The sequence below is a fragment of the Somniosus microcephalus genome, chromosome 2 (assembly GCF_052327205.1).
Source record: "Somniosus microcephalus isolate GS21.2 chromosome 2, FLI_Smic_1.0, whole genome shotgun sequence".
Taxonomy (NCBI): Eukaryota; Metazoa; Chordata; class Chondrichthyes; order Squaliformes; family Somniosidae; genus Somniosus; species Somniosus microcephalus.
The window spans coordinates 79,260,860-79,285,950 of record NC_140988.1 but is presented as its reverse complement, the minus strand read 5'-3'; the positions used below and the strand labels follow the sequence as shown (position 1 = coordinate 79,285,950).

Sequence of the window (25,091 nt, the reverse complement as noted above, 5' to 3'; positions counted from 1 at the left end):
AACCGCTAGGCCCTGCACGGCTGCTATCACAACGGCACCGGGCCTCAGGCGCTAGGCAGGGAGAGGGGAGGGAGGGAGAGGACAGCACAGGGAGATGAGAGGGACAGAGAGGGGGGACACACGGGCACAGAGACCGCGCGGCCCAAAATTGCCCTGGTAACGCCGGGCTCCCCTGCTAGTATTTTTATGAAAAGGTCCGTAATTAAAATCCGTAGATGAGCAGTAGTTTTTAGGAAGGCATTTACAATTAATGTAACAAGTAGGAAAGTGATCAGCAGGCGCAGTTTTAAATAAATTGTCAAACATCACACCGATAGACAGACTGCAGTGAGAAGCAGGCACACCCATCTCACTGATATCTATAAGTAAATACTTGGGCCTAGAAATTTATCTTCAGCGGTGGCACAAAGCGGGCGGCATCGGATCGGCCGCCCATTATCCGCAGCGCCTGATATTCCATTCCACTGCAGTCAACGGAACTGATCATCAGGCGCTGCTTATAACAGGTGGCCGATCTGATACCGCCCATTTTGTGCCACTGCCCGAGATGAATTTCTTGTCCCGTTTTGTTAAAAGCATTATTAAAACAATCTTTACATGCAGCACTTACATATTATGAGTATTTATGGTATAATTTAGACGGTGGTGGGGGGGAGGGGTCCTTCAACCAAAAAAATGAGAACCACTGCTCTAGTCTACTTTAGACTTAAGGTTACAAAGGTGGATTGTGTACTAAGGGGAAAGTGGGACTGGGAGACTCCCGGGGACTGGGAAATAAGCTGATAGATGGTGGAAGCAAGGTATTTATGAAGCAAATTGGCAGAGACATTGATGTCACTTCTGGATTTTGGGCCAAAGAAGGTGCAGCTGGGAACAGAAAAGTGCTTTTTGGTGATGTAAATATAGAGGGTGCAATTGAAAATTAGTTTAATATAGAATATTATTTTTATTGGACTGTTTACTGCTTTTCATACAAATTTCTTAAAATGTTGGCAGTACTTTTCAGCACATTTGTATTGTGCTGTTCAGCCTGAAAAAGGACAAATACTGGGGTACAGCTAATAAAATTTGGCATAGATGTCATTGGTTTTGCAACAGGGTTTACTGTGGGATTCAAGTGAAAGTTAATGGCTTCGTGCTTTAGCAAAACAGTTGTTTGTCACTAGGCTCAAGTAATACAAATATGGGTGCATGGTCTACATCTTTATTTCATACTGGTCCATCAAACTTTACTCTGTCTTCAATAGATCCTGCACCTTAGACCAAAGAAATTTTACAAACTGCAAATAATATGGCTTCCTAATAACCATTATAAATACTTTGGCAAAATGTTAAAGTTTTGTGAAGCTTGATATAGGTATGGTGCTGCAGGGAAGAAGAGAAATGGTCTGAGCTGATCCTGTACAACAAGATGCATTTGATACATTAAGTGGCCTTTTATTATTTTTTTCCTGTTTTTTTATATTTGCTGCTTTGTTTCATTTCAGACTGCCTTGTATTTAACAAAAGTCTGGGAAGTCACATCAGCTCTTTCAGCTCAAGTGGAAGACCTAACTGAAAAATGCTCAGCAAATGCTCAGTTCCTGAAAGCATGGAGGGATCTACTACGAGAGGGGTATGAATCCCTGAAACCAAACAACTAACTGCAAAGACAGAAGAGAAATTATTCTGTGTTTCATGGAGGAAGGACCTAAGGACATAATGTTTAAAGTGGGAAGCACAAAGAATCAGCTTTTAAGGTCAGGGAACCAGTGACAAGAATAGTAAGCCGAAGACAGGATGCATATCTAAAGTCGAGTGTGTTGATAAGGTAACCTTGAATGCAGTGGTGTTACAAAAAACCTTTTTTATGTAAGATTTTTATAGTTTGGACCAAGGTGGTAATATTCAGTATATGTCCTGTCAATTAATGGAGGTTTCTTTGCATTTAGAATCAAAAAGATAAGAGGAAGCATAAGCAGAATATAGAGAATGGCTTTTGGAGCAGGAATAATTCTTCAAACTTAACGTAAACATTGAGTTTAGCTTGTAAAGCATTGGAGCAGCATACAAGTACCGTATATGCATTATTAGTTATACAAAACATACAAAAATAGTTGTACTGTTCTAAAGGAGGAATGCTACTTTTTATAAAGTTCACTATACCTTTCATTTTTTTATGACAGTGAATCTGATTCACTAGTCTCCTGCAATGTGTTGAAATGGTGCTTCAGACACAAATGCAGTTTTCTGTGAAACTGGCAAATTGGCTGATTAACAGCTTGGAAGCGATCTACGCTGCTGATGCCGTTTAATATCAGGGTATGCTGATTTAAAACTACATTTAAAAGGTATGAATTTGGACTGTTCTGTACAGCATTGTGAGCAGTCTTTTGCTGCCCTTTAGAAAAGCTGTGGGTATTATATACGTATACATAATTTTGGAAAGTAAGCAGATAATGAGAACTACATTAATGATAATGGGCCAGTGGTTAAGCATCCACTTAAGTGGCAAACTTGATCTCACCAATGCTTGTCATGATTTTGCACAAGCTAAAGACTTGTACTATTGTATTGGCCTTGCTCATGAAAAAGTTTTAGTTTTAAAAACTTGATTCTCGCTTGTTGTATAGCCATTTGAGCAAGTTGGGGGGGGGTGAGACTTGTACATTCTCTTTACCTCATCCCTCCCCATTCTGATTTTTCTCCCCTTATTGTGGAAGTTCATGCTAGGATTCCTGCCAAAGCGACTGTTCATGTGAAAATCTGGACAGTGAATTTCAATGGGCCATTAAAACATGGGACACATTGGCCAAGCCCAACCGTGTACTTGCTTAGCATCTGCATGCACACCTGGCAGGTTTGCTTCATGATGATCAGAAACATTGGCTGATGTATTTTGTTTCATTGCCATTTCTGGCCCATGGTAGTCATCAGCTAATTTTGCGCAGACCAAGGATTGTACCTGCTATCACCTTGAATTGTATGACCCAGTCTTGCTCCATGTGGGACCTAAACCATATATTTTTACAATACACAGACATTCAGACACAAACAATGATGTTATCTTAGAAAAATTTCCATAACTTTTCTATCAACATGGCCATCAGTTGTGTATATATGTTTAGCAGAAGTGCTTGCTGAAAGACAGTTCCTGCTACAGTTACTCTTGGGGCATTTTTGTAAAGGGGAAAACAAAGTTTTGATAGACTAAATATCCAAAAAATGTTAGTTATTGCCTGTAAAGTCAAATCTTTCAAGCATACTGGACAGTTTACTTGTATGCATATGAAAAGATTTTTTTGCAAATTATTAAAGGTAAAATTAGTACAGGATATTGCTAAAACCATATAATGAATTTGTTCTGTACTTTATGTAATTGTGAATTTTATGTATTTTTAATTTCCTTCATGAAAGTGATTGTGACTTGGAATAGATTTTAATACTGCATTTTGCACAAGAAGCTTTTTGTAAATTTTCTTGTACTGTCTAAGGTAACAATTCTGCTCATCTATCCTTTGTCAATGATGCATTTGGTGTTCATGTTTAGTGTATGTGTCTTGTGATCTATGTCTGTTCAACACTATGCAAACTTTTAGAAAAATGTATTTGAGGTATTTATATTCTGTGCCAGAATTACCATGTAGTAAATTAATAAAATGTAAATTTTCAACCTTGTGTGGTTCACTATTGAGATGTGAAAAATTGTTGCTTTAACCCTTTTGGATTTTTTGGGAAGACACTTCTAAGGATTCAGAAGTTTGATACTTTCAACTTTTTTTAAATTTAAATTTGAATCTTTGTGCAATTTTAGTAACTAAGCTACAACCAAGGACTAACTTTTTAAACTTGGCCCTTTAATGCCATAGGTTTTCATATTGGATTTCCTGGTCTTGAGCTGCAAGCTGCCATCAAATTTCTCCCCTCCTCCCCATCCCCTGTATTTGTTGACTTACCAGCACATTATTTCTGTTGCTACACACTAATAAGACAAGTTTTCTGCTACAAAAGCACTGCTTTACATCTACTATAAGACACTCTTTAGAAGTTATGGCAGAGATCCCATGAGTGTTATCAGTATTTGCAGTAGGTCCTCCACACACAAGTTTGAAAACTTGTATTTTCTTAATTAATTGACTCTTAGGACTACTTATTAGCAAATAATACATAATGTGGCTACATTAAAAAAAAAGCTGTCTTCTACATTTTTCCTCCAGCTTTCTTCTCCTGATATATGCTAGGGTCAGCGCCTAAAGGATTGGGCAAGCCCCATCCCCACTACCTTTCCCTTGTGACCAGCTTTCAAGTGACTGTCAGCAGCCTCTTTATTTAGGGTTATAACTACGCTTGATCCTGTCCTTGCCTGATGCACACACATGTACTTTCTAGGCAGAATCAGTGGATAGGAGCAGGTGTCCTGGAAAATATTTACCCCACATAGAGGCAAATTTTACACCTTGCCACACCAGGTGTGATTGACTAACTCAACACATACCGACAATTAAAGTTGGGAGACACCTGGTACCTCTACTTTGTGACTGGAGTATGAATTTGCCTTGCTGTAAATATAGGTAAATAAATTGCAGCTGCCAAGAAAATATAATGGTGTTATGCTCTTTATTTAAAATGAATGCTGTTTCAAAAAGGACAATTCTATGGTCTAGTATAAACAAGAATTCTGACTCAATAATGTGGACATAAGCAGGAAACGACAAAACAAGAGACGAACATTTCACTTCAAATCAGGCTAAACTATTATGCCAGGTGTATATAGGGGGAATCTAAGTATACCTACTAAGATTTTTTGACCATTAAAAATGAATAGACCTAGAACCCAAGGGAATATTTACCCAAATATGCTTTCCAGCAGACGAGGCTGTACCAGGAGCACAAACGTGTAAATTTACCCTTAGTATGAGAGACTCCCGTCAAATCAATGGATGAATCTCTGTTGTTATGGGTGCACTGATGGGAGAATATTCTGATCCTGGAAGCATATATCACATTGAAAGCCAGATGAGTTGCCTTGCGTGCCAGGCATTTGGCAGTCAGCTCTCGCAATCGTGCAGCAAATTCATTTAAACTGACCTGGCAGACATGATGCCATTGTGGTCTGTTAGTGGTTATGTCATCCCAGGTGTTGGGGTTAATATTTCAAGGTGGCCTGTAGTGTTTCATCTGCCTGATTATATAATTGCCACAGCTTTGGCAATTATATAATCAGGCATGTGAATGAATTGTCCGGACCAACGCACCTTTTTGATCGTGGCCTTGATTCCAGTTATATTGCAATGCTTGAGGATATTGGCATTAGGTACCCTGACCTGCCACTTGATGCAGCGATACAGCATAAGACCACAAAAGTGGAAATAGTCAAGTTGCTTGATGTGATGGCGGTGGTAAGCTGACTTTGCAGAGGTAGTTGTGGTATGTTGTTTAGCGCATCAGCAGACATTGCAGAGGGACAGTTGAGGTCATGATTCCAATGGTCCCAGTGCTCTAAAGTTTTTGCTTGGTCAGTTAGCAATTTAGCGTTAGTTTCACTCAGGATAGGGACAGTGCCTGCATGCAACTACTGGATTGCTGGTGCAGTAAAAGATGTAGCCAGAACCGACCTCTTTGAAATTGAGAGTTATCAGGAAACCGGGCCTCACAGAGCAGTTATGTCGTCGTCGTATCTGGCAGGTTCTCTGGCCAGTATGGCCGTGCGTCAGTAGAGTGCAAGTATTCCAGGAGGTAAGGTTTATAGTGCATTTTAGTGAACGTCATCGTTTTGTCTTTTGACTACATGGTTAGGTGGCCAGCTGGCTGCGGAAGACTAGCAGACACAGGATAGAGCAAGGGAGTTTTAGGGATCATTTTCTCCCCCATCCACAGCTGGGGAGAGCAGCATTGTCCCTGAAAAGGGCCGCTCTGATTTGTGGAAGATATGAACAACACTGATCAATAACAGGTTCAATGTCGAATGACCATCACCCTCAAACTGCCTGTGTGCAGGTTTGTGGCTAGGTACTCATAGCAACATCCTCTGCTTGTACCAGTCACCACAGGTCTAGTGGTGCCATATGATATCCAGGCTGTGTGATAACTGCGAACCTGCACATAGAGTGGATTATAGTGAGAGAGGCTCAATGCGGTAGCTGGTCTCATTCTCTCATCTATACAGACCATTGTCTGCTGATGAGAAGCACCTCAACAAGAGGCATAGTAGGCATGGATGTAGCAAGGAGCCAGGATAAAAGCACACAGACTGAAGCCTTTTTTTTATTCATTCATGGGATGTGGGCATCACTGGCAAGGCTAGCATTTATTACCCATCCCTAATTGCACTTCAGAAGGTGGTGGTGAGCTGCTTTCTTGAGCCGCTGCAGTCCGTGTGGTGAAGGTACTCCCACAGTGCTGTTAGGGAGGGAGTTCCACGATTTTGAACCAGAACCCTCCTAAATTGATTGCAAACACAGGCTCATGAGGTTAATATCTCTAGGTCATGTTTTACTCCCAAACTGTTGAACCTGTGCAACAACGAAGTATCCATAATAATGTAACAAAAGAAATCATATTAAATTACTCCTGTTAAACATTCACAACAGTTTTTACATAGGAGCACAATAATGTGCTTGATTAAGAGATGTAATCTTTGAAGGTGGGGAATGTCACTATGATTTTAAGATCACGTTATTTTTAAACCAAAAACCGGGTTGTGGTAAACTATAGTGACCCTGAAAAGGGAACTGCCACAGCCTGCCATTCAGAGGTTGATAGGTGATCATGTAGATTGAGCCTACACTGTCCGCATGCTGCAGTGCAGCAACACAGGATGATAATTGACTTTCCAAAATATCTGAGTTTTACATGTACACATGTGGATGATACTGGCTGAGCAACATCTACAAAAAGAATATGTAGGGTAATGACTCAAACTGATTAGTGACAGGTCACAGTGAGGTCTCTGTGGTGTTACCGTGGCCTCTTCTGATATGACCTGCAATTAAGAAATATTAAGTATACACCTGTACTTCACACAAATAGAGCATTTGTTTAAATAGTAAAATATCTATACAAATGCATTAATGCAACGTGCAAAGCCACCAAAACAATTCATTAAAACATGGTTCACGTCACTTGTTAGTCGTTCTGAGGTAAACATTTGGTAAACAAGATGTATGACAACACACCAAAGAGCTGTGCTCATTTTTACATATAGTACAGTAAAGATTTGTCTCAAAAATGCCACAAGGCAAAATACAATCAAAATTTAAGCCTGCTCCATAAATAAATAATATTTTTGCTACAATCTTGGCAATGTTTTCAGCCAGGTCTTCAGCCAAATTTGATCACTTTGTGATATTACAATACCCACCTAGTGCTAAATTTTTCGATACAAAATTTTCTAAGAGCAATTTCTATGTAAGTGTTCAGCTTTATGGTGATTCACGAGTCAGTGAAACTTCTGAAGGATTCTGTAAAAGTTCACTTTTTCCTACTGTTGGGATAGTCTCTTGCAATGGCCACCTTTCCAAGAGGATGAATGATAGTGCATAGTTTTTCTGGCTTCGTTTGTTTACAAATCCTCTATTTTTATAGTTGTACCAATACTGTAGTACCATTTCCTTGAAAGGTCGAGTTGTTAAAGTGTAGAGGATTGGGTTCAATGCACTATTAATAGGCAATATAAATATGACCACCCATGAACTTATGGTACCTGATTAGAAAATGCAAAAAAAAAATTGAGAATCCATTTAAAAACCCTGGAAAATTACATTCAATTTAATTATCCCAGGCCCACTGAATTCAATCTTTGTGGGCCTGATAGCATAAATCCATGTCTGCTGTCTTCATTTCATGTAACTAACTGGAACACCTCACTTTCATCACATGTAAATCAAATTATTAGCTATTTTCAAAAAAATATGTACAATCGATTGGCCTTTATCCTTGATACTGTTACAAGCATGCATTTTCAACAAGATTAAATATTTGCATATCAGTCTTAATTTTGTTAATTTCTAAGTTAATAATTAGCATTTTCCATGTTGCATTGGGTTCTACTTTGCAAATTGATAATCTGCATGTTCCACTTATTTGGAAACAAATTCATTTACACTGACAGCATGCATGTGGAAGAAGTGAATCACATATCTTGTAGTTAGTAAGCCATTTAAATGCAACTTATTCCCCCACTGTGGTACAATTTTAAGGGGGTGCAAGAATAGAGACACCTGGGTGTGTCTGTGGACAGGTTAACAAAGCAGTTAATAAAGGATATGGGATCCTGAGCTTTATAAATAGAGGCATGGAGTACAAAAGCCAGGAAGTTATGCTAAACCTTTATAAAACACTAGTTCATCCCCAGCTGGAGTATTGTGTTCAATTCTGGCCACCACACTTTAGGAAGGGCATGACGACTTTGGAGAGGGTATGGAAGAGATTTACTAGAATGGTTCCAGGGATGAGGGATTACAGTTTCGTGGATAGACTGGATAGATTTGATAGAGGTGTTTAAAATCATCAATGGTTTCGATAGTGTTTCCAATGACCGAAGAGTCGATAACCAGGGGGCACAGATTTCAGATGACTGGCAAAAGAACCAGAGGCTTCATGAGGAAAAGCTTTTTTACCCAACGAGTGGTTAGGATTTAGAGTGCACTGCCTGATAGGGTGATGGATCCAGATTCAATAGTAGCCTTCAAAAGGGAATTGGATAAATACATGAAGGAGAAAAAATTGCAGGGATATGGGAAAGAGCAGGACAGTGGGACTAACTGGATTGCTCTTCGAAAGAGCTGGTGCAGACTCGATGGGCCAAATGGCCTCCTTCTGTGCTGTACTATTCTTTGATATGCTGCTCTTCCTTCTCGTGTGCTCTATTTGAATGTTTCTCCCTGTTTCTGATCACTCAGTATATAGATTGATGAGGAATTTCAAACGAATGATGCTGTTGAGTTAAAGCTTTGAAGAAAAAAAGTCTGCTAAAAGTAATGTTTGCTGTTTTTTTGAGCAACAGTGTACAGTTCTGCATTGGGAACTGTGTTCTGTTGCTGATCTGGTTACATCAGAGCATAATTATGTTTCACACAGACTTGGATTCAGTTTATCGTATAGGTTACATCTGAAAAATCAATGTTTATAATGAATTTGAAGCTGAGGCACTTCAAAAAATCCAATATAAACAGTATAGATTTATTTACTTCAGGCACATATCAGAAAAAAAACATTTGCCTCATAGTGGCTTAGGGCAAAGTGGATTAATGTGTACTGACACATGATACCAGAGTGATCCATATTCATGCCAGTAATTGCCCACAAGGCTAATTTTGTTTTTGGGGGAGTGAGGATAATTTCACTTGGGGATGGAGTGAAAACTATGAGACTTATCACCCTGGGCTGCTTATGAGCTTCAACTAGGAAATGGTTGCAGACAGTCATGGCTAGTGGCTCAGGATCTACTTATTCACCTATCCTTATGGCCAGGGAAAGATAAAGGTTATCTAAAAAAGCATGCAGCAGTTGAAAAAGGTGGGAAGTGAGAGATTGCAAGAAACTGGTATAAAGAAGCTGATGCAAATCTCATCCTGGTTTAAACTGAGCATAATAACTTCTGTAAGAAGTCACACAACACCAGGTTATAGTCCAACAGCTTTATTTGAAATCACAAGCTTTCGGAGCGCTGCTCCTTCTTCAGGTGAGCTTGTGATTTCAAATAAAGCTGTTGGACTATAACCTGGTGTTGTGTGACTTCTTACATTTGTCCACCCCAGTCCAACTCCGGCATCTCCACACCATAATAACTTCATGTTACATAGACTGACTCAAGGCGGTTCTTAGCTCAGTTATTGCGGACCTAAATGAATGTTGATAGACATAAATGTAGCATATGTTTGCTTGCTTACTAATTGGATTGGACCGTAATATAAATGTTATGCAAATAGGAGGAATACTCTCTTCTCATTAGTAGCTATACATTAAATCTAACTGCCTAAAAAATCTACCAAATAATGAGAAAATTTTTAAAGCCATTTTTAAATGTAGTATCCAAGTCTTTACTAATACAGAGTTAGAGATGTACAGGCTCGGCCTATTATTGAATCTCATGAAGGAAACCAATGTCATCAGGTCAGATCCTTTGAAATCTAAGTTTATATACTGGAATAACTACAGACTGATTTTAAGACTGAAATGATTACTGTCTTTAACCTAAATTTCTTAGATATTTTTTAGTGTAGCGCCACTATGGAGAACAGTGCTTTCCCCCAAATTGGAGAGGTTTTATACGATTAAGGGGATTTAATCATTTAAATAAGCAGGTACGTGCCCATTTATGCCAATTAAATATTTCTAAATGTCTTGCTTTTATTTAGAATTAACAATTCCACCTTAGATGAGAAATTAAAAGCATTACAACTATTTTAATTGCTAAAAGTCAATATTTAAAATTATGCTGTTAGAAAAACAACATGATTCCAATATGAGGAAAGAAATGGAATAACGGAATGTTTTGGTGAAGAAGAAAATAATTAGGGAAAGCTGGAGAGATAACTCGGGTCTGCAGTACAAGGCAGAAAAAATGACTTTCTGTATCTGTGGAACTTTTTAATTTCAGAAAAAGGAAGGCTATGCTGTGTGTTAGTGGCATATTCTGCAAGGTGAACAGAAGTGCTAAGATTTATGAGGATAATTATCTTCCTCCCTTCTCTTACCAGTGCACCTGGTCGTGTGCGCCCTCTACTGGCTGACGCAAGGTCCAATCCACATTCACAATACTTCAGGAGGCGTTTATAAGCCAAAATAGGCAGCTGAGAAAAAGAAATTCTGGGCCTTTAAATGGAGAGTATTAGATGACCTACCTGGTATTTCTACTTGAAGTACAGACAGAATTTTTAATATGAAAATAGGAATCCAACAAAGAGCATCTGTGAAGACGATGAAGAAGAAGCGCTTGGCTATGGTCACTTCCTTTTTAATGTGGTTGCTGATTTCTGTTGCCATTGTACCTGTTTGATGAATACTGTAGAACATACTTCCATAGGAAAATACTATCACAATGAAAGCCACAAGGTTTAGACCTGTAAAAACAAAACATTTTATAAATATATATCTACATTAATAATAAATCAATTACTGACATTTAAGTTGTTTCATAATTGCCTTTACCACCTCCAAACTTCTGTTCACACATTTTAATATTCAACACAACAAATGTTCAGAAAGCCATCGTTTCAAATGTGGTGATAGAAAATATATATTGCAAAAGCAGAGAAAGCAACAAAGTACTTGGACTCAATGTTTGGGAGGTTTAAGCAGACAAATGATCATGAAAATGAGTAACAGTACTATCACAAAGTTCAAGTTATTCCAGGGGAATCTGATCAAATCAGTAGAAAAGCAGAAGCTGATGTGCTCACAATTAAACTAAAATCTTGAATATAAATATGTAATATTGTTGAAATGTTATGTTATAAGGCAGTAACACACTTTAAGTGTTCATATGATGCAATGAACTATGAAACACTATGGCCGTGATTTCCCCTACCTGGGTGGGTCTGTGGCGGGCAAGGTCGGTGGCGGATTGCGGCCTCGCTGCTGGCTCTATCCTGGCCTCCAACATGACTTTACCGTGATTGGGCTTGTTAAACCCGCCCAGCGCGTTTCCCGGCCAATTGAAGGAAGCAGGTCTGATGACGCCATTTGATGATGCGTCATCAGCTGGTTTTCTTAAAGGGACCATGCGTAAATTTACATTGACATTTGTGCTGTCAGTGTTCTACAACATTGAGGTGCTGCAAACACTGATAAGCACTGCACAGAGGTGCACGGCTGCACCCAGGCTCTTCCATGACTCCCTCTATATGCTTATATGGAGGGAGTCACAGCACACAGGAAGTTTCTCTTCCCTTCCAATGGGCAGAAGAGACCTCCCCAGGAGGCCAACGCAACCTGGGTGCACATTGCATAGGAGGGCACAAGCAGGGATGTCGTCAGGAGGACCTGGCTGCAGTGGCGCAAACCTTTTAATGATCTCAGTAGGTCACGAAACATTACTGCAAAGCCACACTCAACCTCATCCTGCTGTGCCACGCATCACATCCCCATCACTCAGCCTTCCCTACCCTAATCCTGCACATCCTTATTCACACCAACTTAGCTTGCACCTCCACCCATCCCTCTCTATCTACATTATCACTTCCCCATCTCACTAGCCACCCCTCACACTGACCCTCATCCTAGTTCAATCATACCAACTAACAACACACAAGGGTAGGCACTTGGGTGTTTTAGCCAATGTTCATGTGAAGTTTCTGTTAATGTGCTGTCAAACATTGAAATCTTTATTTTCAACACTTTCTATTCTTGGACAGATTTGTGTGCACCTTTGGAAGTGGCTTAGTGAGTTGCAGTGAATGATGAGACATAACAGTACCACCCGCAATGCTAATGAGTATGAAAGGAATGGCTTGTACATTGTAGGGATGCTTTATGGTGTTGGCATGGGGTGGTGCCAACCTGGTGCATCATGTGGCAGCCAGGGTGTACAGCATCAAGTGAAGTAAATCTGGCCATGGTGAGGCCATCCCTGGCATCCTGGGCAGCAATGTGGTTGGGTGCAGATGCCCTCTGTCCTGTGCAGCATCAAGTGACTACGGAGAAGGTTTGTGTGGTTGCTGGTGTGCCTGGTGATGCTGTGGCTGATCGTGGTCAGATTCTGAGGACCAAGGTGAGAGAGTATAATTAATTATAGCCCAGGAATGGGCGATGTCATTAGAAAAGTTGGAAAATTAGTGTCAGGCGCAAATGCTTTAGACTGCATTCAAAATTTGTGCTCACTGCTCAAAGAAATGATTGGAGTGCTAATTCAAGTCTTTAAGCTCAAGCTCATTGGCGTTACATTCAAAGGGTGGACCAATAACAAGTGCAGTCTAATCGCAAGTCATGATTGCCACAGGCTCTTTTCAGTTCTTAAAGGGGAGGTTCATTGATGTTACAGAACCTCATTCTCAGCATTGCTGGCTGTGCAGCTGCCTCAGCAAGTCAAGGAGAAGGTGCCGGAGGACTGAAGCAGCTGTACTCATGGCAGATCCATGCCCCAGGGAGAGAGCCCACAGATTCTGCAATCATGCATTGGAGGTATTGGTGTTCGCTGTGGAGAGACGGAGGGCGGTGCTCTACCCGGCAAGTGGCAGGAGGCCCTCGCCACAAGTCTTTTGCACCATGTGGAGGGAGGTAGCACATCTCGGACAGCACTGTGGTCCACAGGACCCACACACAGTGCAGGAAGAAATTTAACGATCTCACTCGGGTGGTCAGGGTAAGTGAATGCTTCAAAAAATGATACATACCACCATCGGAACCACAGTCTTCACATACTGCCCAAAGCACCACACCCCCAGCACTCACCCACCAACAATCTCTACCTACCAACACTCACACCCACATCTCACACCTTGCACATAATGACAGTTATTCAACTATGGCAGGCACATCACCCAAACACATTGCTCCACACTCACTCACACACTCCTTTCTCTTGCAGATCAAGGTGGCTCACAACAGGAGGGAGCAGGAGCACACAGGCGGGGGACAAGCCAATACCCAACCACTGTCTGCGCTGGAAAATAGAGTGCTGCAGATTATTGGGTGCCAGGTGGTGGGCACTGTGGCCACTGCCGACGTTGACCCCCTTGGGGACAACAACGGTATGTTCATCCCTACTTCTTCTTCTCACATCCCACTTCCCCCTCACCCGTCAAGCATTTCGCACTTTCCAGATAATCATGCTGCATGCATTTCTCCCTTCCTGGCCACCTCCCCTCACCTTAACCCGACTCTTGTGCCTTTATGCTTTCAGATAATGAGCAAGCAGCTGAGCAGCCTGTCCCTGAGGGTACCATAGAGAGTGAGGCGGGAGAAGAGGAGGAGGAAGAACACACCATGTACTGCATGTCTCACCCGCAGGCACCAGCTCAAATACTGGCACTACGCGTTCTTTAGAGGCTAGTATAGTAACAGGATCTGTACAGGGTGAGGCACCAGGGACGAGTGGGCTGTAGCAAGGCCAGGGGAAAAGGGTAGCTCGGGGGCCAGCTCCCCAGAGGACGAGTTCGCATGCGAGTTCTGCTGCACAGGACTCAGTTGAGGACCTCGATTGCGAGGCCTTTAGAAGAAGGGTGATGGGCATGCACATGGAGATCATAGGTGCAATGGCAAGGGTGCCCAAGAGCCTCTTGGCAATGGTAAGGCGTGTGGAGGAGTCCGCCTACAACATTGCACAAGGCTCTGCACACACCATGGAACCCATCATTTCCAGTCTGCAAAGGATGGTAAACTCCCAGAGAGACCGCGGCAACCCAGGCCTGATGCCACGTGTGATGGGTGATCTGGTAGCTTCCATTGCAGCACAGGTGGAAGCAACGCAACGTCTTAGTGCTGTAATGCAGTCTATGCTTGGTGGCATCCAATCTCAGACTGGTCTCATGCAGTCTCAGCTTGATGCCACACAAGCTCTGACTGCTGCCAACATGGCTGGGTCTACCACCGTCGATCAGGGCTTTCATGGTGTCACAGCAGGCCAGCAATCTGTGCTGCAACAGATTGCTAAGGATGCTGAGGTGCTACCCCGAGGGAGTGGCAGTGGGTCAGTGCAGCAGGAATCTGCTGTCCTCTCTCAGGATGACAGCATTCCTGCACCCACCACTGCCACCCCACCATTGTCCTTGTCACTGCCTGTCATCTAGCCAGCCCAGACTGCTGCTGCCCATGCTGAGGTGGTGCAGTCTACAGCCGAGCCTTCCAGGCCCAAAGCTGGTCGAGGGTGTCCTGCAAGGCCATCTGAAGTCTCCCGCATGGACACTCAGCAGCCTTCCACCAGCCGTGCTGCAGCCACTGGGCCAACACTTTGTAGGAGCACTAGAGTAGGCAAAGGCACAGTAACGACAGGCACTAAGGGATTGCACAAGGGTGAATAGTTAATATTTTTGTTGTAAATATGTGTTCACTGATTTTTGATAAATTTAATAATTCAGTTTGGATTCTTTTGTGGTATCTCTCGTTTCAGCTGTGCGCTGTGATATGGCCCGCGACAGGGAAGGAATGATGGGGATGTGGTGAGCAACAGGAATCTGGAATTCAATTCATTCGAACTGCAGTCTGATGAGGCGGTCATGGACCGCCCTTCCGGAAGGCCGATTGAGTGGCTGCTTCCTCCCTCACTCCTGTTCCTCCTCCTCATCCTCCTCATCTTCCTTGTCCTCCTCCTCCTCCTCATCCTTTCCCTCTTCCTCCTCCTGAGGTGGTCCCGCAATCTCTGGTGGCAAAGGCTGGGACCTCATGATGGCCAAGTTGTGGAACATGCAGCACACCACCACGAAATGGGACACCCGCTCCAGCGAGTACTGGAGGGCTCCTCCCGAGCGGTCAAGGAAGCGGAACCGTTGCTTGAGCACCCCGGTAGTCTGCTCGATGATGTTCCTGGTGGCAGCATAGCTCTCATTATATGAGTGCTGGGCAGGAGTGTTGGGGTTGCGGAGGGGAGTCATGAGCCAGGTGGGGAGCGGATAGTCCTTGTCTCCGACCAGCCAGCCGCGAGCTTGACGTGTTGGCTGGAAGAGTGCTGGCACACCAGTCTGACACAGGATGAAGGCACCGTGGCTGCTGCCAGGATAGCGGGCATTGACATTGAGGATTCACTGTCTGTGGTCACACACCAACTGCACATTAAGTAAGTGGTAGCCTTTGCAGTTACAGAAGATCTCAGGATTGTTAGGAGGTGCCCGCAAAGCCACGTGGGTGCAGTCAATTGCGTCCTGCACCATGGGGAATCCTGCTATCCTGGCAAAGCCACATGCAATCTCTTCCTGCTTCTCTCTGGTGATGGGGAAGGAAATGTAGTCCCTTTCCCTAATGTAGAGAGCCTCTGTGACCTTTCGGCTGCAGCGATGGATGGCGAACTGTGAGATGTTGGCTATGTCTCCTGTTGCAGACTGGAAGGATTCACTGGCGAAGAAATTGAGGGTGACCTTGACTGCCACTGAGAGTGCCGTGGTTGCCCTGACCTGAGGCTCGAGGTCTGGTTGCAGGAGGTGGCAGAGTTCTGTGACCACCTCCTTGGTGAAGTGGAGCCTTCTAATACACTGCTCCTTGCTTAATTGGAGGTAGGAGAAGTGCTCTCGGAATACCCTCGGAGGATAAGGCCTCCTGTTGAGAGCCCTCATGGTCCTCCTCCTCCCTCTGGCCACATGTTCCAGTCTTTCTCGTTGCCTCCGCTCCCTCCATCGTAGATCCTGGAGGGCAAGGTCGACTGCCAGTACAACCCCCATTAATGTAACAAAGTGTAGCACTTTGATTTTTTTCAGAAGAAATGTAGCTACATTTTAGTTGCCACAACACTCCTGATACTAAATAATATTGAAATTATGGAATGAGACTGTTGCATTATGTGAAACTGACAAGAAAGCACTGAAACTCCACTAACCTACAGCTGCGATTTATTACAGATAATGGCCTAGAAATTCAGTATAGCCACGTTTGGGGCGCTACAGCATGGCATTCGCTAACTTTTGTGCCCGGTGCAACTTAGCGCCACCTTCGCCGATATTCAGTTGCATCGCCCCAAGAGGTTGCTGCTGCGCTAAAGCAGGCGATGCACGACTATCATTAGGCGCTAAGCCGGCGATCCGGGGCGCAAACACCGAAGGCGGGCGCAGCGCAGGTGCGGCGAGTTGCTCATTGAGGGCAGACAGTCAGGCGCCGGTCAGCACTTAAAGGGGGAGGGTGGAATTGCTTGGCTGCCACGCCCTGCACACTGCAGCCCTAAGGCAAGGCCTGAACACTGCTTCTGGAACAGCTCCACGCCCAGGAGAATGGAGAAGGCCAGGGAGAGAGCGCAGCGCTTTGGCGAGGGTGACCTGAGGCTGCTGGTTGGCGCAGTGGACCGCAGACACCATATCCTCTTCCCTGAGGGTGGCAGGAGGCCGCTGCCCGCCGAATATCGGAAAGCATGGAGGGATGTGGCAAACCGGGTCACGTCCAACAGCGTGGTTGGCAGGACACCAACCCAGTGCCGGAAAAAATTCAACGACCTCACTCGGGTTGTCAGGGTGAGTACCCTTTCCAGTATCCTCCTCATCCCTGCATGTGCCCCTCACTTTATGGCCAAACAGGTCTGAAAGCCCTAATGGCCAGCCCTCATCCAGCAGCTATGGGACTGTCATGAAAAGCACTTGCGCAATCAGGACTTTAGACACTGTCAGGGCTATTTGACCATGGGAGGCAGTGCGGGCAAGATCAGGGCTTGACACTGTCAGGGCTAATCGAACATGGGAGGCAGTGCGGGCAAGATCAGGGCTTGACACTGTACTTAGAGGCGGTCCTTTCTCTTGCAGGCCAAGCTGGCACATAACAGAAGACAGCAGCGACAGACCGGGGGAGGCCGTCCTGACCTGAAACAGCTGAGCGACCTCGAGCAGCGAGTGGAGCGGATCATGGCAGGCCGGCTGAGTGTCCCCATTGCCACTGGAGATGCTGACCCTGTTCTGGGCACCAATGGTAAGGTCATCACCTTTTTGACCTCTCCCTTTCCACTTGCGCCTCACACCAGCATCCTTTGCCACTATCGAACCAATGCAGTGCACAGCAGCACTCATGCCTCCCTTGCTGCCGCCCTGTCCTCACTCTAAAGCAACTCTTGTGCCTCCCTCCTTTCAGATGGTGACTCGCCAGGTGAGGAGGCGGCCCCTCAAGCTGGCACTGTGTCCGAGTCAGACATAGAGGAGGAGGAAGAGGAAGCCAGCCCATCAGGGACACCCTCAGCTGAGGCAGCCCATGGCCATGATGGTGACACGTCTTTCCTGGAGGGGAGCAGGGGGGAAGGGTCGGAGGATAGTGAAGCTCCGGGGACCAGCGGGCTGCAGCAACGCGGGAGGGGTGGGGAAGCTCGGCGGCCTTCTCCCTGGAGGGTGAGTGCGACCTCCAGTCCTGCTACAGTGAGCGCAGAGGAGGTGCGGCTCCTAGCGGAAATGGGCGCCCAGGCTGAGCGCAGGCACACTGAGCTCATGGCTGCAGTGGCAAGGATGCCTGACTCCATAGAGTCACTGTCAAGGAGTGTGCAGGAATTCAGGGCAGCACAGGCCAGGAGTCTGCAACAATTCAGTGCAGCACAGGCCAGGAGTCTGCAACAATTCAGTGCAGCACAGGCCAGGAGTCTGCAGGACATCGCGGCAGCACAGGCTAGGAGTCAGAAGGACTTCGCTGCTTCACAGGCGGCTTCTAGCCAAGTGCTCAGTCGTGCCGTGCATTCACTGGCTGCTGTCATGCAGACACAGACCAGGGCCACACGGGCACTAACTGCTGCCACACTCACTGGATCGGCCAGGCATTGCCGGGGCACTCGCTGTGCCGCAGCAGCCCAGTAGTCTGTGCCTCAGAGATTGCTGCGCATGCTGCAGTGCTGGCCCGTGCCAATGTATCAGCCGACCAGGGAGTGCCTGTGATCTGTCAGGTTGGCAGCATTCCTGCAGCCAACACTGTCACTCCTCCATTGCAGCTGCCACCAGCTGTTGGACAGACTGCTGCCGCCCAAGCAGAGTTGGAGCAGTCAGCAGCCGGCCCCTCCAGGCCCAGAGCTGGTCCAGGCCGACCCCCAAGGGCATCTGCCGTCTCACCATCTGACCCTCAGCAGCCTTCCCCCAGCCTTGCTGCAGCCACTGGGGTCCCATTGAGGAGGAGCTGCAGGGCGGGTAGGGGCCAGTCACGGAAGTGAAACGGATCACCCTCGCAGGGGAAAAAGTAGAAGGTGTGGCCAAATGTTTTCTTTTACTTATAAAAGCCGAGACTGGTGTATTTGTTTCATATATAAAAGCCGAGACTGGTGTATTTGTTTCATATTTAAAGGCCGAGACTGGTGTATTTGTTTCATATTTAAAGGCCGAGACTGGTCTATTTGTTTTACTTGTAAAGACCGAGACTGGTGTATTAGTGTTTTTTGGGGGGGTTTCTCTCCATTAGTTTGTCATGTGGGAAGGGCACAGAGGTATCATAGTAAAACATTTTCTTAAATCGCACTGTCCATGCTTTCTTTTGGAAGTCCTGGTTGCCCTGCTTGGCTGAGGGCTTGTGGAGCGGCTACATTCATCTTCTGCCATTGGCACAAGCCATTCCCTGAGAGGGGGCCTAGAACTGACTTGCAATAAGCCGCCGACGGGCGGCCCTTGCACTTTCTGCCTCCCTCCTGTGCTGGTCCTCGTCTTCCTCCTCCTCCTCCTCCTCCTCCTCCTCCTCTGGTGGTCCTCCAATGTCTGCTGGCAGTGGCTGAGTCCTGCGGATAGCCAGGTTGTGCAGCATGCAGCACATGACAACGAAATGGGAGACTCGCTCAGACGAGTACTGTAGGGCTCCTCCGGAACGATCCAGACAGCGGAACTGTTGCTTCAGCACGCCGACTGTTTGCTCAATGATGTTCCTGGTTGCTTGATGGCTGTCATTGTATCCCTCTTCAGCAGGGGTGCTGGGCGCACGGAGCGGGGTCATCAGCCAGGTGCACAAAGGATAGCCTTTGTCCCCGAGAAGCCATCCTCGTGGGTGAGGCTGGGCCTTGAACATGTCTGCCACAGAAGTCTGGCGCAGGATGAAGGCATCGTGGCTGCTGCCTGGAAAGCGGGCATTGACAGCTAGGATGAGCTGCCTGTGGTCACATACCAACTGCACGTTGAGCGAATGGTAGCCCTTCCGGTTGCGGTAATCCTCGGCATTCTCTAGAGGTGCCCGCAAAGCCACATGCATGCAGTCAATGGCGCCCTGCACCATGGGGAAGCCCGCTAATGCTGCAAAGCCCATTGCACGCTGTTGCTGCTTGTCAACGGTCATGGGGAAGGAGATGAACTGACGTCTCCTTCTGAAAAGGGCATTGGTCACCTGGCGGATGCAGCAATGTACCGCAAACTGGGAGATGTTGGAAATGTCCCCAGTAGCGGATTGGAAGGAGCCGGTGGCATAGAAGTTGAGAGCCACCGTCACCTTCACTGCCACCGACAGAGACGTCCTGCTCCTCAGCTGTGGCTGCAGATCTCCGCAAAGCAGGTGGCAGATCTCAGTGACCACCGCCCTTCTGAATCGCAGCCTCCGAACACACTGCTCCTCAGACATGTTCAGATATGAGAACTGCTGGCGGTATACCCTGGGTGGGTAAGGCCTCCTTTGCCGACGCCTGTTGCCCCTTCTCCGTCTGGCCATGACTGGCACTCTCTCACGGCGTCTCTGAGCCCTTTGAATGCAATGGAGAAGCCCAACGTTTCCACCCATTGCAGCCCCCATTATATGTTTCCAATCAATGCTATGACTCTGAAGTTAAAGACAAGTGCAAAGCTGTGGCCTGAAGCCACAAGTACCTGTGCGAGTGTTGAGCCAAACCAGAAAGCTCTCTACCTTTGTCTCTCTCCAAAGATCCGTCTCTCACAAAGAAGGAGTGGTGCAAAATGGCTGCCATTTATACTGCAGGAGGAGTGCCCTTTAATTATCACCCCCCGCGCCCCGCAGCAACTGGGAACCGTTCCCCTCTACCAGTCGCTAGGGGCGCCAGGCGCACAATAGGCCGGCGCCACTGAATTTCCGGTTTGGGGCGCACAAAGGGCGTTGCACCATGAAATGACGTCAGGATCTGCGCGCGCAGCTGAGCGCGCGCAAAGGTTTTGCGCCGCCGCTAAATCTTAACTGAAGTTCACGAGAGGCGCAGATTGCACTGCGCCCAGGCGCTAGCCGCTTAGCACCCCACTTCTCCTCCTCCTAAGGCGCTAGCGGCTGGCGCAAACAACTGAATTTCTAGGCCAATCTCTTTAAATAACGTCCCTGGAGCTGGCTTTCTGCTGCTTCATGCCAGCTCACCCTGTTGCTGTTTACTCCTGCACACTCACTGACATCACGAGCCACCTGGCATTGAGGCTCCCAGCGATAACTGTTAGTGGCGCGCTGCGGGGTGGACGGGATTTGGCGTGCGGTGTTGGATTGTCTCGCCTTGGCGATAATGCTCCAGCGCCATCTGCTGGTGCTAAAGGGAGGTGCTAAGGTACCAAATTTTTCCCCCATAATGTTTTGAGAGCTTTGGCAAGAGCACTCATTTTCTTTAAACATTAACAAAGACTCTAAAGTAAGACTATAAAGGACCGCAGAGGTCCAATGGACCACTGAGCACTTTTTAAAGTTGGCTTCACACTGCTCTGCAGTTATGCTTCAAACAGCGCTAAGGCCAAGCAGTACGAGATTGCCTTCCCATGGGGATCTCACAACACTTTGATTTAGATCCATAAAACCATATAGGTTTATAGCAAAGAAGGAGACCATTTGTCCCATTGTATTTGTGCTGGCTCTTTGTTAGAGTAATCCAAAACTAATCCCACAGCCTTGCCCAGTCCTTATAGCTAGGTATTTTCCTCTGCTTCAAATATTTATCCACATTTTTCCTTAAATGATGCAATGATTTCTACCCCAACCGTTCCCTGTGGCACAGCATTCCATGCTACAACAGCCCTCTAGCCAAAGAAGTTTTTTTACTAACCTCGTTCCTCCCTCCCTTAGTAACAATTTTAAATTAATGACCCCCTCATCACTGACTCCCCAACCAGAGGGTAGTCTTTCTCTATTCACCCAATCAAAATGCTTCATAATTTTTAAAGCTCTATTAAATCTCCTCTTAGCCTTCTCTGCTGCAGTGGAAATAGTTCCAGTTAAGTTTCTCTTCATAATAATAGCTTCCCATCCTTGGCAACATACTGGTGAATCTATGCCATACACTTGCTATGGCTTTAATGTCCTTTCTATAATGGGGTACCCAAAACTGCATACAGCACTTGTGGTAGAACTTGTACAAATTTCTCATGATCTCTTTATTCTTGTACTTTTGCCTCTATTTCTAAAACCTAAAAATGTTATTGTCCTATTTTATAGCTTTAGCTACCTGCAGTCACACTTTATGTATTTGAAGCCCAAAGTCTTTCTATTGATCTACACCTTTAAATATATTTTCATTGAGTGTATATTGCTCTTCCTTGTTTTACCTTCCAAATTGTATTACCTCACATTTCTCCACATTAAATTGCATCTACCACCTGTCTTCCCAATCTACTAAAATGTTTATGTCTTCCTGAAGTCTTTTACAGTACACCTCGCTTATGTGCCAACGCCTCTAATTTGGGGTCATTAACATATTGCGCTATTGTGCTCCCTACTCTCAAGTCCAAACATCTATATATAACAAGAACAAAACTGCACCCAGTGCTAACCCCGAGGGTTGCAAACATTCTCTAATCCAAGCAACACCCATTAAGAACATAAGAGCAGGAGTAGGCCATACTGCCCTTCGAGCCTGCTCCACCATTCAATAAGATCATGACTGATCTTCGACCTCAACTCTAGTTTCCCGCCCCATCTCCATATCCCTTGATTCCCTATGAATCCAAAAATCTATCTATCTCAGCCTTGAATATACTCAAAGACTCAGCATGCACAACCCTTTAGGGCAAAGAATTCCAAAGATTCACAACCCTCAGTGAAGAAATTCCTCCTCATCTCAGTCTTAAATGGCCTACCCTTTATCCTGAGACTATGCCCCCTAGTTTTAGACAATCCAGCCAGGGGAAACAACCTCTCAGCATCTACCCTGTCAATCCACTTCAGAATCTTGTATGTTTCAATGAGATCACCTCTCATTCTTCTGAACTCCAGAGGAGTATAGGCCCATTCTACACAATCTCTCATCATAGGACAGCCCTGTCATCCCAGGAATCAATCTAGTCAACCTTCGTTGCACTGCCTCCAAGGCAAGTATATCCTTCCTTAGATAAGGAGAACAAAACAGTGTACAGTACTGCAGGTGTGGTCTCACCAAGGCCCTGTACAATTGTAGCAAGACTTCCTTACTCTTATACTCCAACCCCCTTGCAATAAAGGCCAACATGCCATTTGCCTTCCTTATTGCTTGCTGTACCCGCATGCTAGCTTTTTGTGTTCCTTGCACGAGGACACCCAAATCTCTCTGAACACCAACATTTAAAAGTTTCACACCATTTAAAAAATATACTGTTTTTCTATTCTTCCGACCAAAGTGAATAACCTCATATTTCCCTACATTATACTTCATCTACCACCTTACTGCCCACTCATTTAGTCTATCTATATCTCTCTGTAGACTCTTCGTGTTCTCCTCACAGCTTACATTCCCACCTAACTTTGTATCATCAGCAAACTTGGATACATTGCACTCGGTCCTTTCATCTAGGTCATTAATATAGATTGTAAATAGCTGAGGCCCCAACACTGATCCTTGTGGCACTCCACTAGTTACAGCCTGCCAACCTACTCTCTGTTTTCTGTCTGTTAACCAATCCTCTATCCATGCTACTATATTACCCCCAACCCCGTGAGCCCTAATCTTGTATAATAACCTTTTATGTGGCACCTTATTGAATGCCTTTTGGAAATTCAAATATACTACATCCACTGGTTCCCCTTTATCTACCCTGCTAGTTACATCCTCAAAAAACTCTAATAAATTTGTCAAACACGATTTCCCTTTCATAAAACCATGTTGACTCTGCTTAATCATGTTATGATTTTCTAAGTGACTTGATACCACTTCCTTAACAATGGATTGCAGCATTTTCCCGATGACCGATGTCAGGCTAACTGGTCTGTAGTTCCCTGTTTTTTCTCTCCCTCCTTTCTTGAATAGCAGTGTTACATTTGCGACTTTCCAATCTGTTGGGACCATTCCAGAATCTAGGGAATTTTGGAAGATCAAAACCAATGCATCCACTATCTCTTCAGCCACCTCATTTACAACCCTAGGATGTAGGCCGTCAGGTCCAGGGGATTTGTCGGCTTTTAGTCCCATTAGTTTCTCTAGTACTTTTTCTCTACTCATATTAATTATGTTAAGTTCCTCACCCTCATTAGACCCTTGTTTCCCCACCATTTTTGGCATGCTTTTTGTGTCTTCTACTGTGAAGACAGATACAAAATATTTGATTAACATTTCTGCCATTTCCTTATTCCCCATAATAATTTCTCCCGTCTCAGCCTCTAAGGGGCCAACGTTTACTTGTGCTACTCTTTTCCTTTTTACATACTTGTAGAAACTCTTACAATCTGCTTTTATATTTCTTGCTAGTTTTCTCTCATTCTATTTTTCCCTTTTTATCAATTTTTAGTCAACCTTTGCTGGTTTCTGAAACTCTCCCAATCCTTAGGCTTATTATTATTCTTTGCAACATTATAAGCTTCTTCTTTCAATCTAATGCTATCCTTAACTTCTTTAGTTAGCCACAGTTGGATCACATTTCCCGTGGAGTTTTTGTTTCTCAATGGAATGTATTTTTGTTGAGAATTATGAAATATTTCTTTAAATGCTAGCCACTGCTTATCTACTGCCATACCTTTTAATCTATTTTTCCAATCTACCTTAGCCAACTCGCCCCTCATACCTATGTAATTGGCTTTATTTAAGTTTAATACTCTAGTTTCGGACTTAGGCAAGTCACTTTCAGAATTATTAGAAACCTACTTGAACTTTCTGATTATCAAACAACCTTTGTGGCTTTCAGAGCACATTTTTGTTGTCTGTCATAGGTGATCTGCAAGGGTGATTTTCTGCTGATGCTGAACGTATAAAATTAATGGAGGAAACATATAGAACATCACAGCATTTCTAAATTCTTGCCATTTCCAATCTACTAATGCATGGCGATTGTGTTGTGGTTTCACATCTATGTAGAAATGCTCCAGCAGTCCTAAATTATGTAATATATAACAGAAATAATGACGCACCACATGGGTTGCATGCAGGTTTAACCCCCTGTGATTTCCCCATATGGAGGGATCTCAATCTCAGCTGGGCTGTTGGTGGAGCAGAATGGAGTTCAGTGGGGTGAAGCTGGAGAATGAATCAATCCAGTCTGTCTTGTGCATCTTGCAGCTGGTTAAGGAGCAGTAAGGGCAGGGGAATAGCCTACCTTGATGTTATCTTAGCCGTGTGCTTGGATCATGAGGAAGGGAGGGGCTAAAAATGGAAAGAAAAAAGCAAACAAAATGGGGGAGAGGCAAGTAATAAAAAAAAACATAAGACTTGTAGAAAT

General features: G+C 44.8%; 1 protein-coding gene and 1 long non-coding RNA gene across 2 annotated transcripts in view; one reads left to right on the top strand and one right to left on the bottom strand.

Moving 5' to 3' along the window:
* Positions 1 to 1,638: 1,638 nt before the first annotated feature.
* Positions 1,639 to 3,652, top strand: LOC147122775 (uncharacterized). The gene is made up of 2 exons (XR_015081601.1): positions 1,639 to 1,810; positions 1,932 to 3,652. It is a non-coding gene; the product is annotated as an uncharacterized LOC147122775 (long non-coding RNA).
* An 877-nt stretch (positions 3,653 to 4,529) lies between these two features.
* Positions 4,530 to 25,091, bottom strand: part of rxfp1 (relaxin family peptide receptor 1) — a 182,136-nt gene continuing 161,574 nt past the window's right edge. Inside the window, exons 18-19 of the mRNA XM_085963923.1 lie at positions 10,824 to 11,042; positions 4,530 to 7,681 (exon numbers count right to left, since the gene is read on the bottom strand). Coding sequence (XP_085820049.1) covers positions 7,401 to 7,681; positions 10,824 to 11,042 — 500 coding nt within the window. The 3' untranslated portion in view covers positions 4,530 to 7,400. The remainder of the gene's footprint in view (positions 7,682 to 10,823; positions 11,043 to 25,091) is intronic.